Source organism: Gallinula chloropus, assembly GCF_964237585.1.
Source record: "Gallinula chloropus genome assembly, chromosome: 5".
Lineage (NCBI taxonomy): Eukaryota > Metazoa > Chordata > Aves > Gruiformes > Rallidae > Gallinula > Gallinula chloropus.
This window is the reverse complement of record NC_140090.1, coordinates 42,222,526-42,239,912: the sequence shown is the minus strand read 5'-3', so window position 1 is coordinate 42,239,912 and position 17,387 is coordinate 42,222,526. Positions and strand designations below refer to the sequence as shown.

Sequence of the window (17,387 nt, the reverse complement as noted above, 5' to 3'; positions counted from 1 at the left end):
AGGGTCTCACGCTGATGTGAGTAGTTGATAAACTTTTTTGCTGTCATAAAACCTCTAAAATACTATAGTCTACCTGTATTGACCCATTCCTTGCCTTTAGAAAAAAAACAAACAACAACAAAACCAAAAAACACACAGAACAAAAAGCCTCTTTGGACTTAAAGGTAACAGCTGAATAAACTGAAAAAAATAATATTTGCCAGTGAAGCTGCAGTTAAAAGGTTTTCATGATGCTCCATTAATGTAGAAGTGCAGTGCATCTTTCTGTCAGATTGTTGCAGTTTTGTGAGGCTGTGCTGCTGAGATGGTTTCTTTAAGCAGCAGTTAGAGTTTTCTGCCAGCCTAAACTATAAACAATGAGCAATTCAAGGCCAAAGTCGCGGCTGGAGAGATAGTCAAGTGCCTCTGAGAATCACATATAGGAGAAAACAACCTGGAAGCAGCTGCATTTTGCCACCGGAGAAGGGAGTGAGAAGATGTAACGAGCTGTGCAGACACCAAGGCCGGGAAAAGGCAGGGGAGGAGGCAGCCCAGGTGCCAGAGAGAAAGATGCCCCTTGCAGCCCGTGGAGAAACCCATGGAAAAGGCCGAGACCCCACCTGCAGCCCATGGAGGGGCTCCACGCTGGATAGAGCAGGTGGAGACATAGAGAAGATGCTGTGACCCTACATTGGAACAAACCCCTGCCAGCTCTTGCAGCCATGGAGAGAATCAGAGACACAGAGATGAGTGAGAGAGAGATTTGCACTGGAACAGGTTTGCTGGGGGAGGCTGGTGATGCCACAGAGGACTGGACCTGAGAAACATGTATTGTTTTATGACTGCCCGCCATAGTAGTGACCCACGCCAGGGCAGCTGGTGAATAGATAAAGCCCTGGGGAAAGGATTCATGTTGGAGAAGTTCATGGAGACTATGTCCTGTAGGTGAGACTCCACGGTGCAGCAGGGAAGGGTGTGGAATGAATGCCCTCCCCCCACCCTTGCAGCTGAGAGGAGAAACCAACTTGCAAGGGACTGACTGAAGCCCCCATCTCCCAGTCCCTGCCCCCTCGTACTGTGAGCAGGGGGAAGAAGGGAAGTCTGCTTAGAATGGAGGGGTGGGGGGAAGGTTCTACCGAGAACCTCATTTTTTCCCCAGTCTCTGCCCACCCTGTACTGTGAGCAGGGGGGAAGAAGGGAGCAAAATCCTGACTAAAGTCTGCTAAGAAGGGAGTCGGGGAGGAGAAAGTGTTTTAAGATCTGGTTACATTTGTTTTAAGATCTGGTCGTGCTCTCAACTCCGGTTTCTCCACTGTTCTTTGTAGTTGTAGTGTAATAAAGTAGAGTAGTTTTTCTTTTCACTTTGTGTTGAGTCTGTTTTGCCCACGTTGTTGATGACAGAGTGATCTCTACCTGTCCTTATTTTGACTCCTGAGCCTCTTAATATATATATTTTCTCCCCTGTCCAACTAAGGGGAGTAATAGACTGACTTTGGTGGATGTCTGGCCTCCAGCCAGGGTGACACCACAATACAGATTTTCTTATCCATAATAACTTAACCTCATGCCCGCTCTTACAAATGGACTGCAGTATATAAGTAGTTAAAGACAAACTACCTAATAATTGCTTTAAGCGTTTAAATTTGGTGGGCATATTTTTCTAAGTTAGATCATTTCCACTTCCTTTTTCTAGGCTCTGGGGAAATAATGCCTATGTCATATTTTGACTTGGAGCAAATACCAATCATGCCTTAACAGCCTGGAACTAAATACTGACAAGATAAAATCCTAACCAGAAAACTGAGGGTGGATGCCTTTCTGTATAGGGAATGTATTAAAACTCTCATAAATATTTTAAAAGTAAATGACACTTTAAAATGCTTCTGGGATTTTCCATTCCTCAGAGCTTGGACTTAATTGTCTTTGATTTGGTTTCTTTGTATAATAAAGTACCACAACCTCATAATGTTTTTTCAGGTGTTCCTGTGGGCTTGTCAATAGTTAGACAGATTGAAGCTTTGGAATGATGTGTGATTGAGAGATATGATGTGAGGTATAATGAGTAGTAAAAGGTTGTATTTTAAATTTCTTCGCACAGAGAAAGAACAGGGCTTTTTTACAAAGATTTCACTAAAGGTATCATTGTAATACATGGGGGAATTCAGGACTGTTGGCTTTGTTTTTGGTGATGCTCATGTCAACAAGTGAAAAGTTGACTGAGGTGTAAGGCATTTAAGACTGTTTCAGCTTAGATTTGTTAGAAGAACTAAAGTTTTCCAAGACGTAATCTCATGTGAAATGAAGTAAAAGATGTATTCAGCACATAGGAAGCTCAGATGCTTCTAATGAATGCCAGAAATGAACTACACTGAATTCTTGTGTAACTTTATTCAGTTATACTTGTACATAAGTGTAAAATGACTTTGCTGGAGCAAATCTCTGGGTTGTGTTCAGGTACCATATACCCTTACTTTTCGAAGTCCTTGGCTTTTCTCAGTTGGAGTCTTATTTGAACTGGGTAAATACAAGCTATTTTATACTTTCTCAGAAGTTCACTTAAGAGAAAGAAGAAAATGTAAAAAAGCTGTAATTGATAAATTTTAAATTTTGCAAAAATATTACTGAACTGAAATTACAACCGGGAAGCTTGTGAAAGTCTCTGTGCATTAGCTTTTAACACCTGAAAAATAAAGCTGAAAGTATAGGCCAGCACTTAATGGCAAAGTTGTTACTCCTGAAGATTTTTACCGTGGCATCTGATGTTTGCATTTCTTCCTACTTTTGGAGCTAACTTAGCTTTAAAAGAAAAAAAAAAAAATTGGTCTTATTCAAGGAACTTAAGTTTTGAAGACTTTATCTGTACTTCATGTAAATTTAAATTTTACCTTGAATCAGATATTGTTTATATCAGTGGGTTTGATTTATTTAAAATCATTACTGTGCATGCATAATTTCAGTTTACTGTAAATACATTTACTGTAGACAATTGTTAGCCTAGCATATTACCGAGAATTACAAAGTGTAAATAAGTGATGAATAACACATTGAGATGACTGAAGTCATATTTCTATGCAGTTCCTAACCTTTTTATATTAAAATTAAATAAATAAACTTTGCCTTTTTCAAAACTTCTGTGTTTTTATTTCTTCACAGAATCAGAGAATGATTGAGGTTGGATGGAGGCCATTTTGTCCAACCCCCCTGCCCAAGCAGGGCCACCTAGATCTGGCTGGCCAGGACCATGTCTGGAGGGCTTTTTAGTATCTCTGAAGAAGAAGACTCTACCTCTCTGGACAAGCTGTTTCAGTGCTTTATCATCCTCACAGTAAAAAAGTATTAAGGTCCTTTATGTTGAGGAGAACCTCCATGTGCTTCAGTTTGTGCCCATTGCCGCTTCTGTCACTTGGCACCACTGACAAGAACCTGGTTCACCCTCTCTTCAGATATTTATTTATGTTGATAAGACTTTGTTCCACTGGTCACCACTCACTGGGCCTGGCCATTCAGCAGTTTTCAGTCTACCCCAGCCCATACATCAACAGCTCCTCTGTGAGGATCCTGTGAGAGGTGGTGTCTGTAGCCTTGCTGAAGTCTAGGTAGGCAATGGCCACTGCTCGCCCCTTGCTTACTGGCCAGACATTTCACCACAATAGTTGTTCAAGTGTGACTTCCCCTTGATGAATCCATGCTGACTACTCCTGATGAATCATGAACTTACCAGCTAACTTCCTGGAACTCTTTCATATGTGCCTGGGTTTTATATATGAAAAGTTTGTTCCTTTATGTAATGGTCTAGTTAAGTCTTGCAGGTTTTACTGAGGTGATACATTTGCATTTAATTCTAATGGCATTTGCTGAATGGCCATGCAAGGAAACTGAAATTAAATGCTTGTGACTACCTTCCTAGGGGCACTATTTCACACCTGTTTCATTTTTTAGTAGATGTCTGAATTAAAACCAAAACCACAACACCCCCCACCCCTTAATTTTCCTTTAGGAAAATAATTGTGCTCAAAAGTTCTTGTAGTTCAGATAATGCTTTCTACAAAGCCATGTTTTATTGATGAAATGAAAGCTTTGTCATTGTTAGAAATGCACATATGGGCTTTCATTCTAGTGAAAGAAATAGCGTGTTTGTGTCCTTTCTTTAGTATTGCTTGCAGCATTTAGTTCAGAAATAATCTGAATATATATACTTTCCGGCACTGAAGGGTCTTGCCAGCAGTGCTGCCTTTCTTTCTTTTTTTTTTTTTTTTCTCCTCAAGACATGTAGAAAACAAACTGCTCTGTTTTTAATACTGTTAGTGATTTGAGACAGCCTGGGATTTCTCTCTTCTCCAAAGGAGGCAGGCTAGAAAAACGCATCATCTTGTTAACAGCTGACCATCTGACTAGGACAGTTGTGAATGTACTCTTGCCAGGTAAGGCAAGTTATGCTTGGAAAAATGTATTTTAAAATTGGATCAAGCAAGCTCAAGTGTGCAATTTTTATGTGTGATGGGTAGATTAGTTACTTAGAGATATGGCTTAGAAGAGCACAGGAATGGTTGGACTCGATCTTAAAGCTCTTTTCCAACCTAGTCATCCTGTGATTCTATGTTTGTTTCAGAAACTAATCATCCTGTGTCTTAAGAACCTGGCAGCTGGCAGATGTGAAAATACTGCTTGGCCTGCTCACACTGGAGAATGAATCAGTGTGGAATGTCTACCAAATTGATGGTACTATTACAAAGCTGAATTGCTGAGTCACCTACCACCACATGAGCAAATAGTGAAATTTGTTGGTTAAAAGCAGGGAAGTGAATTATGACACACAGATTTTTATCTGGTTAGCCTGTGTGGTGTTAGCTTTAATAAATTAGGGCCAGAATATTATACAAGCTACTTAAAAAAAATCAATAATTTCATGTGGCAGTGCTAGATTTGTTGTTTAACAGCACAATAGGAAGGTAAAGGGTAATTTTTGACCCAAAAACCCCTGTCAAAGCTGTTGCCTTCCAGTGAAATGAAGCCTTTGCCTTTGGGAAGAATGTGAACAGAGTTCTGTGACAAACACATTTGCATCCAGCATCTGTAAACCAGCATACCTACAATGACCACAAAGTATTCCTATTTCCTTGACTGTTATGATGGTATCAATAGTAAATGAAGACTCCTTTTTCTCTTTGAATCTGGCATTGGTAGGTGCTCAAGCTCATTCTAGTGTTTCTTCAGAATGGCTGCAAAGATGAAATAGGCCTACAAGTTCTGGCCTGGTAATTTGCTTTGTTTCTGTTAATGCAGGTGAACCCAGATCTCTTCGCTGTCTTTAAAAAATCTTTCCTGCATTGTGGTAACTGTAGGATTGTGGTGTACATCTGTGCTGGTACCATGGAGGCTATCCTAAAGCAATGTGCAAAGCGATCTTTCCTTGATGGTCAGTAGTACTGTTGTCTGTGAGCAGCAGGCTTGTCTGACCAAACACATGCTTCTTATAGCGCAGCGTGTCTCTGAGATTTATTTTTATAAACAATATATAAATAGTTACAATTCTTAAATTTTTATAATTGCTCTTCATATATGATTATCACTGCTTATATTTCTGCTTCTACGTTTTTAGTCTAGGCATGGCAAAAAAAATGTATATAAGAAAACATATAGACCCAGTTTTATCTTTAAAAATTTTTAAGCTGAAAACCCTATCCTTATTATTTTTTTTCCCCACTGAAAACTTGCCTAAAGTGTAATGGCTTACCATTTATGGTGAGATGAAGTATTAAAGTCATCATCTTTTGACATAATTATCACATCAATTTGCATTTTACATGCTGTTGAAAATTCAAGTCCTGCAGACTTTAAGTATCAACTCTTGCTTTAAAATCCTTAAACTTGAATTCTAATGATTAAAACTTTTCCTCTACAGAAATCATTATAAATCATTAACAATTTTCTCTGCCTCAATGTGAAAGCTTTGCTTGCTTCATTAAAGGTCTTTACAATGTGAGGCTGATTGCTTGCTTTATATACAACTGCTGTGAATCCATAAAAGATAACTTAAAAATACATATGCACCTATGTATTTAATAATATATATATGCACACACACAAAAGAGATTTTAGGCAAGGTGTACTACAAGAACAGGTATTTTGTGGGAATAAGGTCCAGTATGTACTCTTAGGGTTCAGTTGAGATAACTGTAACCACTGAAGTGATTTAGGAACCTTGAGATGAGGACTACGCATCTAAGAAGCATTCAAACATCTTTTTTCCATGATCATACTAGTTAATGTTTTTCAGTCTGTCATATGAAACCTTTGGGGAAGAAAAAAAACCCCTTCCTTGAATTTTTTTAAAGCAATATCCAAATGTGAAAATTTTAACATTTATACACACCAGGTGTTACTGCATTTGTTTTACTTTCAAACGTTATTTATTTGCTGTGATCAAAACATTAAAAGCATGCCAGTAAGTACTTCCATTAAAAATAAAAGGATCACTTTTTTCACATTAAAACCAAAACATCTGGTCAGTGAAATACTTCCCTGTGCATACTCTTTAATACTCTTGCCTCTGTTTGAAGGGTGAAAGAAATGTATGCTTGATTACTGGCACTCCAGAATTTAACTGATGCATCAATGAAATAAAAACCCCATCTTAGTAGTCCTTCAGTAAATGAAAACTTAGTGATAAAAATGTTACCTATGGCCTTTATTCCTTCCTGTATTTAATTTTACTGTGTCACTGATCCTTCTTCTGTTGTACTAATGCTCTTATCTTTGCTAAACTTAACTACACAATAGTTGAACTGTATGATACCGCATGCCTGTGTTGGTTTTTAATAGTCTGCTCTGTTTTTTTTACATACTTTTAGTACAGTTCTAAACCAGATGCTGAGAAGTGCTCGCTTTATGTTTCCTTTCACCATTTTTGTCTTTTGATCTTATTTTTATCTCTGAAGTTAGATTTAGATTTTGTTACATATGACTATGGGATTTCAGATGAAAGTGAGATATTAAGCAAACACAGGAAAGGCAAGAAACTGAGTTGTAAACTATTTTCTCTGGTCTGTCCTCTTACGGCCTTGGAAAGCTGATTAAAATCAGCTGGTATTGCATTATGTAAATAAATTGTGTTTAACTGGTCACTGCGGGAAAAGAATTAAATGAGGAGGACAGGAAAGAGAATAAACAGCAGCATAGAAGTTCTTAATTCTCTGTAAGAAGAAACTTCTGATAATGAAAAATACGTGCAGGAATCTATTTTCTCTACAACATTCCTAATATTAGCAACCTCTGACTTTCCTCCTCTGAAGAGTACAAACAGATGTGCTATTTCTGGTTTTGTAATCAGATAATTGAAAACCAAACTGTACCTTTAGCAAAAGAAATCACAGTGCCCAACAGTGTATGGCAATGTGTGCTGACTGTGCTACTACCTTCTGTGGATAGTGTTTAATAGCTTGGTATTGAAGAGAAAAAGCAAGGATTTCACTTTGCATGGTTTCCAGCTAGCCTGTTGGAGCCAGTACAGCTTGTTTGAATCTCCCCAAGAAATGTTGAGTATGAGGGGTTTTCTCATTTCAAAATCAAAACTGGGCTCTGGCACTGTTTTACGGAATGTGCTGGGAATTCCCAGTGCTGCTGAATTTTCTAAAGCTGTATGAAGCAAAAATACCCTCCTGTTTCTCTGCCTCTGTGATTTTAACTAAGGGGATTTTATGTTTAAACTTTATGTACAGCTCCTTGCTCCAAGGTTGGTCGCAGGCCTGCATCACTGTAGTGCTACTGTTTATGTGCTGCTACTGTGGAAACATAACCAAACGTCGGACTTCAGTCACAAGCTGCCGACCATGGCAACAGTGGTTTCAGATCCCACTGACGTCCCCACCTGGTCACAGCTAGAAGTCACACTAACCATGCCAGTGTTAGATGGTTCAGAGCTTCTCATTCATCATGCAGGGAACACCCCTTGGCTACTACTGAAACCGGAAGATATTTTTATTAATATTTCCTTGTATTTTTTAGTTTGGGGGGGGGGGGGGGGGGTAGAGGGGGGATGGGAGAGGAGAGGAGGGGGTGGCACGTCGTTTAATTACTGTGTCTGTTGTGTAAAGATGGGCGGATGCATGCTGCAGCACCTGAAAAATCTTTGATTGCTCTTGTGGTTTAGACACATGATCCAGCCATTAGCACTTACCAAGAATGACTTTTGCAAGCACAGCTGAGTTGTTGTGCATGTTTACTCAGAGGTCACCTGTCTCACTTTATGCAGTTCAAGCCTAAAGACAAGCAGTTGCGCTCATTTATTGATACCCACCAGTTAATTTAACAGGTAGGAAGGAATGCTTGTGTAAACGGCAGTGCCTGGTACATGCTCCTCAAAGCAACTTAGACTATCTTTGTTTTCCTGAAATTGGCAGGCCTCAAAGGGACATTAGTCAGTTTCCACTACGAGACACTCTCTGTGAAGTAAATAACTCGAGCCTGCTGCAGCTGCAAGTGTGTTGCCATAGCCTAAATATGACCACCGTAGGTGTGATGTGTATGGCTAGGAAGGGGCGTGCCTTCATCCCTAAAGCCCGTCTAGGTACCCGTGCTGAACCTGCACCGAGTGCAGCTGGGGCTGTGCCAGCACCTATCGCGGTGACGGAGAGCAACGTCCCGCCTTTGCTGCAGCTTCCCGACGTTTCTCTGTCGCTCTCCTCCGCGGCAGGTCCGTGCTGGGCTTATGCCGTGTGAGTAACGCGTTGCGGGTTGGCCGAGCGCGGGAGCGGCGACCGGCAGCCCGCACTTGGCCGTTGGGCGGAGCGGTGCGCGCGGCTGGGGCGGTGGCAAACAGCGGCAAACGGTCGCCCTCTCGCTCGGCGTTCCTTGGTAACGGCGTCGTCCCGGCACAGCGGCGCTGCCTCGCCCGCGCAGGCATGGGCACCCAGCAGGTACGGGGAGCTGGTGGGGGATGTGTGTGACCCCCTCTCCTCGGTAGGAGTCTGTGAGGCAGGGATGGGTGCCGGGAGCAGCGGGCTGGCTGAGGAGAAGCATGAGGGCAGCGCTCGCCGCTTGCGGGGCGGGGAGCAAGATGCTCGGCTGTTGCCGGAGCGGGTCTCGATCTCATCTGAAAAGTGTTTTTCTTTTAAACCTTAAATAACAAGGTTAAAATGGGCTTCTGAAATTACGGGGTTTATTCCTGACAATTAAACGCTTGCACTTTGTCAGCGGAGGCCTGGTGCAGCAGCCGTGCTTGAGGAGTAGTACGGCTTCATCACCATGTCCCACAAGTTACAGACTCGTTGTGACTGATACCCTCCCCAAACGTTAAACCGAGGTCTCTGTGCCCTGAACCCGTGTTTTCAGAAGACACGTGGTCCTTGCAGCTGGCTAGATTTCCTTCAGTTGCTCTAGCAGTGCAAATTTAAACAGACGTTCCTGGTTTGGGCTGTTGTAGTGTTGTCAGAGAGAGTAACTCTCTCCTAAAGGTGTCCGTTATAAACCACAGACATGAGTTTCAGCCTTTAGCTTGGTGTGAAATGTCATAATGCCTCTCCCCATTTTGTTTTTGTGTTTTTTTCTCTGTGTGTGAGTAATTTTGTTTTGTTGTTGTTTGCATGGGATTTGGTTGTTTGGGGTTCTTTTAAGAATGATGAGATTAATTAAGTTTATTTCCAGAACTGCAGGAAACTTAACTGCTGAAGACAAATGGCAATAAGAAACTGTTAGCTATGAATGTGGTTTTAAATCACTGGGTATTCACCAGTGCTAATGTGTATTATTTCCCCAGCGGTCTGATTGGGTTATAGTTGGTTGATGTAATTATAAGGAATAATTTGCCCTCTTAAATCATGTTCTACCGTTAGTAAGTCAATCCTATTCTTTTAATCTCTTGGTTTTGATGTTCTCATTCAGATTTGCTTTCCTCTAATAAAGTCTTGTTTGTTACATTCTCTGTGGGTACACTGTTCTGCGGGTGAATGTGGTGGACTGCAGAGAAATAAATGGCTTTGTATTTTCTCAGTAGAGTTACAAATGCCCCAATTACCAGATAAAAAGTAGGGTTGTCATGTAAATCTTTTGGTATTGGTGATAATACTGCTTTTCCCTCATTTATGCTGAAATAAGTTTATCATATGCAGACCATGAGACTGGTATGGGCATTAGAATGTGTGGAAAATCTTGAACATAGACCATGCCTAACTGGATGACAGGCAGTTGAGAGCATTGAATGAGAGACTGAAAGAGATATGTGGTTGTTATGGCAAAGTCTTCAGTTACCTTTGCTCTGATTTGCAAAAAAGATAGATTAGATCAAAATTGTCTGGCTTAGTGTTTTGAGTACTTTGATTCACCAGACATTTTGATCTCTATTCAAGGGGAAACCAGATATGTTTAATCTCATATTAAATGTAATATGGGGGTGGGGGGAGGAAGATAGAGTACTGATGTTGCTTTTGAAACAAGATACTTAAAGCATTTTGTTGTATGACTCCCTCTTGCAGCTAGTGGCAGCCAGGGAGTTTTACTCCATGTTCAGGGAAAGAACTCCCTTGAGCTGGAATGAGTTTACTCCTATTTTACAAGTTGGACTACAGATTAGGTTATGAAGCGATCGCTAAAAATTGATAATGTATGTCTATACATATTTTAACACTGCTGAATTCCCGTAATTTGTAGGAGGCTTTCTTTGAAACCTGGTTTGATTTTTGGCTGACTTGGGGATTGCTAGTAAATAGTTAAGTGTCTAGAACTTGTGTGAGTTCTTCACCACAGCAACTGTATTGCAAACAATTGCCAACCTGACTTGTGGAAGGGCAGCTTGGGTACACTACACAAACTTTCTGTGCATTGTATTTTTCCTCTGTTACAGCCTTCGCATAAGACACAAAGCAGAAAGATGACATCTGTACCACAGACACATAATCATACTGCAAGTGCAACTGTTTGGAGGGAGGTGGTGTGGGCAGTGCTAGGGATACTGGTGTGTGGTGTAGAACAGAGGGGAAATAAAATAGAGGCAGTTTTGTTAGAGTTCATTCTAAGTAATTATGCAAGTAGATTGTCTTGTTTATTTATAGGAAGGTTCTGTACCTTGCTAAAATGTGCTAGCCAGAGTCCTGGATGTGGTCAGAGGGTGCTTTTGGACAGACAGCTTTGTTGTCTGATGCTGAGGGATCAGCATTGTGGAAAAGCAGACAATACTGGACACACTTAAATGCAAGTTTTTGAATTGGAAAAAAAGGACTATATTGTGTTTTAAAAGATGTTAACTGAAGAAAGGTAATAAAAAAAATTGTTTCTTTGTATCATTTCATGGTATCTCATAATGCTTTAATGTACATCCTTGTAAAAAGGTAATATACATGCTTCCCAGCCTAAAATAAATATTCTAGAGCTGTGGTTTTTCAAAGGCATTTGAGAAAGTCGAATTCTACATGGAAGTACTCTTTCTAGAGTACAGGACATGATATGAAATTTTATGTGTAAAAAATATTATATAAAAGATACAACCAGAATTACAGCTAGATTACAAGTGTACATTTTGTTTTGTTTCCAGCCCAGTACAAGTGGCAAACCGAAGTTGGCAGAGAGAACAACGAACTTACTACCACAGTTATCTCAGGTAGTTTTGTTGGTGCTTTTTTTTAGCTTTCACTTTCATGTGTGCGGCACAGCATGGTTATGTAAAGGCCATGGTTCTCATTCAAATATATGCTGAGGTGTATATTCTCTTTATCTCTCTGCACTACATATATATGTTAATATATGTATATTATAGCTGTATGTGGAGCATCATTTATATTTCAGTATGTGGAAAACATTGGAAGTGGTGTATTTGAACAACTCTGAAACTATTTAAGGTGCAAAACTAGAGATAACATATTTACACAGAAGTTTAACATGTTTATCTCTAATTACCTGTATAGTTAGAATTTGAGGGCAACAGATTAGTAGTATTTTATTGTATGATTATTGCTGCTATACATTAGGCTGCAGTGTCTTTGATTTGCTGTATTTAGGAAGTCTTGAAGTGACTGTTGTTAGCACCTACAGCAAGTGCAAAACTAGAATATAAAATATTTATTCCAGGCAAGGTCTAAACCACTGTGGCATCAGACTCGTCCTTCATTCCACCTGAGCAAAGAACAGAAGGATGAGGAATCAGATCAGTTTGCCGTAAAAAATGAGTATTCACCTGGTAAGGTTATCAGTTTTAGTACTACGAACACAAACCTTTCTGAAACATTTGTGCAATACATTTGATCTCTTTTTAAAATCTTAATTTCAAAATTTATTTTCTGCAAGGAGAATATTTAAAGCTGAGATGCAAGAGACAAAAGATACAGGATTCTAGAGACAATGAACCAGTTTCTGGGCCATCAGCTTCTACATTGCAGAGTCATCTGAAAAAAGAAAAAGAAAATTTCAGAAGGGCTCTTGTTAACATTATTTTGTGAGTTTCTTTATCTTTGAATGATGTGTTTTTCCTTTTTCATAGATAAACCAACTTTTTAAATTAAATTACTTTAAATCTGTGATGATTGCAAATAGAAAGTCTGTATATGAACATGAAGTTTATCACAAATTTTAAACTGGACCTTAGGTAAAATACAAACTTTCTCCCATGCTTCAGTGTTCTTTTTGAATCAGAATATCTTGTGCTCGTTGTGAAGTTTTAGCAGTTACCTTTTCTGTTCTGTTTGTTCACAACTGACATATAGGCTGGCTGTGTATATTACTTATGCCAGTGAAATGTATATGAAAATATATCTGAAGAATGTGATGTATAATCTTTGGTTCTTTTGTCTCAGAGAACAAGACCTTACTGATGAACAGCTTCCATCCTCTGATAGAACCCAGCCTCCAAGAGCAGATTCTTCTACAGCAACAGAGAAAGATATTTTGGTAGCTAAAGACAATTTTCTAGAATGTTAGATGCAATACAGTGCTAGTCTTTTATTGTAAATATTGACAAGATGGTTGTCGCAAGGAGAAATGACTGACAGTGACATTCTACTATTAGTTTTACACAATATAGTGTTAATGTTGAGCATGGAGCTTTAGAAATGTATGGATGATTCAAAGAATTGCAGCATGGAATAGTAACTGGAAGATAACCAATACCAGGAAGTAATAAATTAATCTTTTCTACACTTGATGAACGTGAGAATAACTTGCAAGGGAAGGTGGCTGCTTTGTTTGGGCAGACAGAATGCTTAAGACAATTGTCTCTGCGTTGCCCTCATCTAAGAGCTAGGATGTTCTTCATTCTCATTCTGGTCCAAGATACTTTGTATGACACAATTCTATACACAATTTTGTGATTTATGTATATTTTAAATAGAGTAAGTTAATTTTGGGACAAATTGGAATACATTCGTGTGTTACTTCCTGACATTGATAGCCTTCCAATTGATATTCCATTTTATATTTCTTGGAATTTGGGCTGATATGTTTCTTTATCTGTTTCCTTTAATGCTCTGAGGTTTTGTTAATCAGTTTTCACATGCCTATTTAAATGCTGGCATGCAAGCAGATGTATTTATTTGTGGATATCCATTCATATTCTAAGCAACATCTTAGCTGTATGTTGCATATCCACACAAAACTGCAGAATGCATAGCTTTTTTAATATATGGTGCAGCCCCAGAGTTAATGGATGATAATGGCAACACTGGAGCGATGACGTAGTTGAAGGAAAAGGTTGGTGCTGGGACAGTGCAACTGAGAGGCATCTCTCCAGAATTGTAAAATTGTAACAGAAAAAGGAAAGCAAAAGCCAGATTTCTATGAGTTATGTCTGCTTTTCAGTGAAGCATTTGTGACTTTGCACTTTTCAGAGAAACAGAATGAGGCTTGTGCCACTATACCCTGCTTTTCTATCTCAACAGCTTTTTATCTTGAGTCTACTGACTAGTGTTTGGCAGGATGATGAAGGTATTTACATAAGAGTTAGTGATGTATATGATATTTTCAACATAAATCACTAGTTAGTAGTGGTTAAATTTATTTTTAAAGAATAAGCTCGTATCTCTAGCTAAAGCTATAGTAGTAATTACTATCTAGAACTGGACTTAATTGATGCATCTTATTTTATCCTGCAGAAATACTATTATTACATTTGTTATGGAGTTGATACAGCAAATGTGGCCCCAGTGGATGAATCATGGCTAGATCACATCTTAGCTTTAATTCCACAACATCTGAAAGTACATGATGAAAGTATACGTTCACTGACTGATGAAATGAAAGAAGATTATCTTCTAAGTATAAAGAAAGCTATAGGTAGATTTCTGGGAGTTTACTTGCATTTTCCTGTAAGGTGTTAATTTTTGGGAGCATTCATTGTTCAGTGCTGTTCACTGCTGAGAGCTACCCTTGAGGAAGATTTATGTAAAACTGCTCTTGTGGATGCGAGGGGCGCATTTTACTGAAAAGAATACCAAAGTTTTCTTATCCTTGTAATGATCAAAGTTAATAAAATTCAGTATTTTTGATCTTTCAAGACTTTAAAAAATATATATTCGTATTTAATGCTATAAAAGTCTAATAAATTACTATTTAATACTATAGCTTTCTCCTAAATCCCTTTTCATTGCATAACTAGATAAAAATGTTCATCTCAATGAGTTCTGCATTTGGATGTTTTGTTTGAGACATGGATGTGCTGGAGCATGTCCAAAGAAGGGCAGTAAAGCTGGTGAAGGGTCCAGAAAGCAAGTCTTATGAGGAGTGGCAAAGGGAACTGGGGTTGTTTAGCCTGGAGATCAGGGGCTTGAGGGCAGACCTTACTGCTCTCTTGAAACTACCTGAAAGGAGGGTGTAGTCAGATGTATGTCAGTCTTTTCTGCCAAGTAACAAGGAAGAGAAAATGGCCTCAACTCACATCAGAGGAGGTTTAAAGTGGATATCAGGAAAGATCCCTTTTGCTGAAAGGGATGTCAAGGACTGGAAGAGGCTGCCCAGGGAAGCAGTTGAGTCCTCATCCCTTGAGGTATTAAAAAAAGCCTGTAGATGTGGTGCTTAAGCAGTACAGGTTAGCAGTTGGACTTGGTGCTCTTAAAGGTCTTTTCTCCCCTAAATGATTCTATGAGTCTATTCCTTTGCTAAGCTTAATTTGGCTTTTTCTTTTAATGCTTTTCTCAGTTGACTTTGTTTTAAGAGACACAAGGGAAAAAGATGAAGACAAGAAGAAAGGTCTTCTGCCTCATCGTGCAGAGTAAGAAAATACATTTATTTAAAACCACTAAGTAGAGAACAGTGGGGTAGAATAGCGTGAACAGTCTTAATAATGGAAGTCAGTATCAGCTGTAAATAACTAGTTATTAGTTATATAAATTAAAATAATCCTTATAGAGTATCTTTGGAAAAATCTTTGAAAATGTAGGTCTATTGTTAAAAACTGTTTGGAATTAGTTTTGTTTAGCTGTGTTTAAGAAGTCTCATAAGCCCACAGCATTTGAAAGTGAGATATAACATGCAAAATGTATATGCTTATGTATGAACTGCATTATGTATCAGTGAAACAGAGTCATATTCTGCATAGATTTCATTAAAGTTCTGCCTTATTTACCATTTGATTCAATAAGTACAGGTTTAAGATATGACAAGGCTGTTCAGCAATATGTAGTTTAAAAAGTGATAGGTGTATATAGCTTTTGTGGCTGAGTATTTCAAGCAACCTCCATGCTGGACTGGATAGATGTGGCCTTTATTTAGAGCAGCGGGCTATTTTCATTCCATTCTCCCTTGCTTTAATAAGTCTGCAGTCTACTAAAAGCAAGTGTAATGCTATTCCCAGGATTGTCCAGCATGGATCACCTATTATCAACTTTCCTTTAATTCTTCCTAAGATGTGTAAGTGAAGAGGTACCTCTTTCATAGTTATAGCCAAAACCTGGTAAAATAAGTTGGCCTTGTGGAGGACTGAAGTCTTACAAATCCTGCAGAAACAGAACATTTTGACTGAATTTCCAATACAGAGCCAAACAGTGTCTGTATTGGGAGTAACAGTACTGGGGGAAAAAAACCCAAACCCAGAAAATCCCCCAAATTTAAAACAATTTATACGGAACCCTCAAAATTTAGAAATAACTTCTGGCCTGTGGTTTGAGGTGGGTTTTTTGTTTGATATTTTTTTTAGACTGGAAGTAGTGCCAAAACCTTGGAACAAGTCTTTCTTGTCAGCATACAGTTACCTGAAAAAAAATCTGCATGCAGTAAATCCTTGCATGCTTGCTGTTCTGAACTTATGGGAGACTTCATTTAAGTAAGTATTATCTGTACCTCTTAGCTGCTCAGTGATTTTAAACTCTATATAGGGAACTAATGGATGGTGAAATCTTAACACTGATCATGGGTATGATGGCTTTGTTCAAAAGCCATTATTCTGAGTATTTTTTTTTTTTGTCTTCCATCTACCTTTATGCTTTGAAGTTTCTGACAACTTTTCCTCTGTAGAGGTTAAGCTTTCATATCTATACGGCCCCAGAAATCACATCATAGAATCATAGGGGTTGGAAGGGAACTCGAGAGATCATCCGGTCCAACTCCCCTGCCAAAGCAGCTCCCTAGCTCATACTGCACTGATAGGCATCCAGATGGGTCTTGGATATCTCCAGAGATGGAGACTCCACCACCTCCCTGGGCAGCCTATTCCCGTGCTCTGTTGCCCTTACTGTGAAAAAGTTATTCAGCATGTTGGTGTGGAACTTCCTATGCTCTAACTTGCAGCCATTGCCCCTTGTCCTGTCTCCACAGACCACTAAAATGGGGCTGGCCATTTCCCCCTGCACCCCATACTTAAGATATTTATAAACATTAATAAGGTCCCCCTTAGTCTTCTCTCTAGGCTGAACAGTTCCAGCTCACTCAGCCTTTCCTCATATGGGAGATGCTCCAGGCCCTATATTATCTTTGTAGCCCTCCTCTGGACTCCCTCCAGGAGATCCCTACTTTGCCACTTTAATTTTCTTCGGTGTGTTGAGGCAGTTTTAAGCAAAAGGCCACACATGAAAGTTGCTTTAAAAAAAAAATTAAATTTTCTCTTCAATATCTTATGTACTCTGTCAAGCTTCCTGCTTCTGACATGTTTGGAAAATAATTTATTTTTGGATCTGACATTCATTTTTTTAAAACAGTCTTTCTTGGGTTTGGTGTAGTCCTTTCATCTCTATTTAAATTAGACCTTTTTTGGGTTCTTTCTAAACTCTGGAATATTGAAAACAGTCTGTTTCCCAAGAAGGAGAGGGTTACTGTCTTGTTTAGCAGAGCAGTGAGATTTTTTTCTCTTATCTAATTAACAAGGGAAAAGGGCATTAGATGGGCTAAAATTTTCTGCTTCCCGGAACAGACCAAACTGCTTGCTTATTTCTTGACTGACGTACAAAAGAGAATGGACTGAGCTGTCAAGGCCAGGTGCTGTAACAGGTTGCAGGGAA

The 17,387-nt window shown here is 39.2% G+C and overlaps 1 protein-coding gene across 1 annotated transcript in view; it reads left to right on the top strand.

Moving 5' to 3' along the window:
- Positions 1 to 7,808: 7,808 nt before the first annotated feature.
- DNAH7 (dynein axonemal heavy chain 7) overlaps positions 7,809 to 17,387 on the top strand; it is a gene marked incomplete at its 5' end in the record, with an annotated part of 105,095 nt that continues 95,516 nt past the window's right edge. The window contains 9 exons of the mRNA XM_084264583.1: positions 7,809 to 7,882; positions 8,672 to 8,894; positions 11,504 to 11,569; positions 12,037 to 12,145; positions 12,253 to 12,400; positions 12,759 to 12,852; positions 14,052 to 14,232; positions 15,094 to 15,166; positions 16,091 to 16,216. Coding sequence (XP_084120709.1) covers positions 7,809 to 7,882; positions 8,672 to 8,894; positions 11,504 to 11,569; positions 12,037 to 12,145; positions 12,253 to 12,400; positions 12,759 to 12,852; positions 14,052 to 14,232; positions 15,094 to 15,166; positions 16,091 to 16,216 — 1,094 coding nt within the window. The remainder of the gene's footprint in view (positions 7,883 to 8,671; positions 8,895 to 11,503; positions 11,570 to 12,036; positions 12,146 to 12,252; positions 12,401 to 12,758; positions 12,853 to 14,051; positions 14,233 to 15,093; positions 15,167 to 16,090; positions 16,217 to 17,387) is intronic.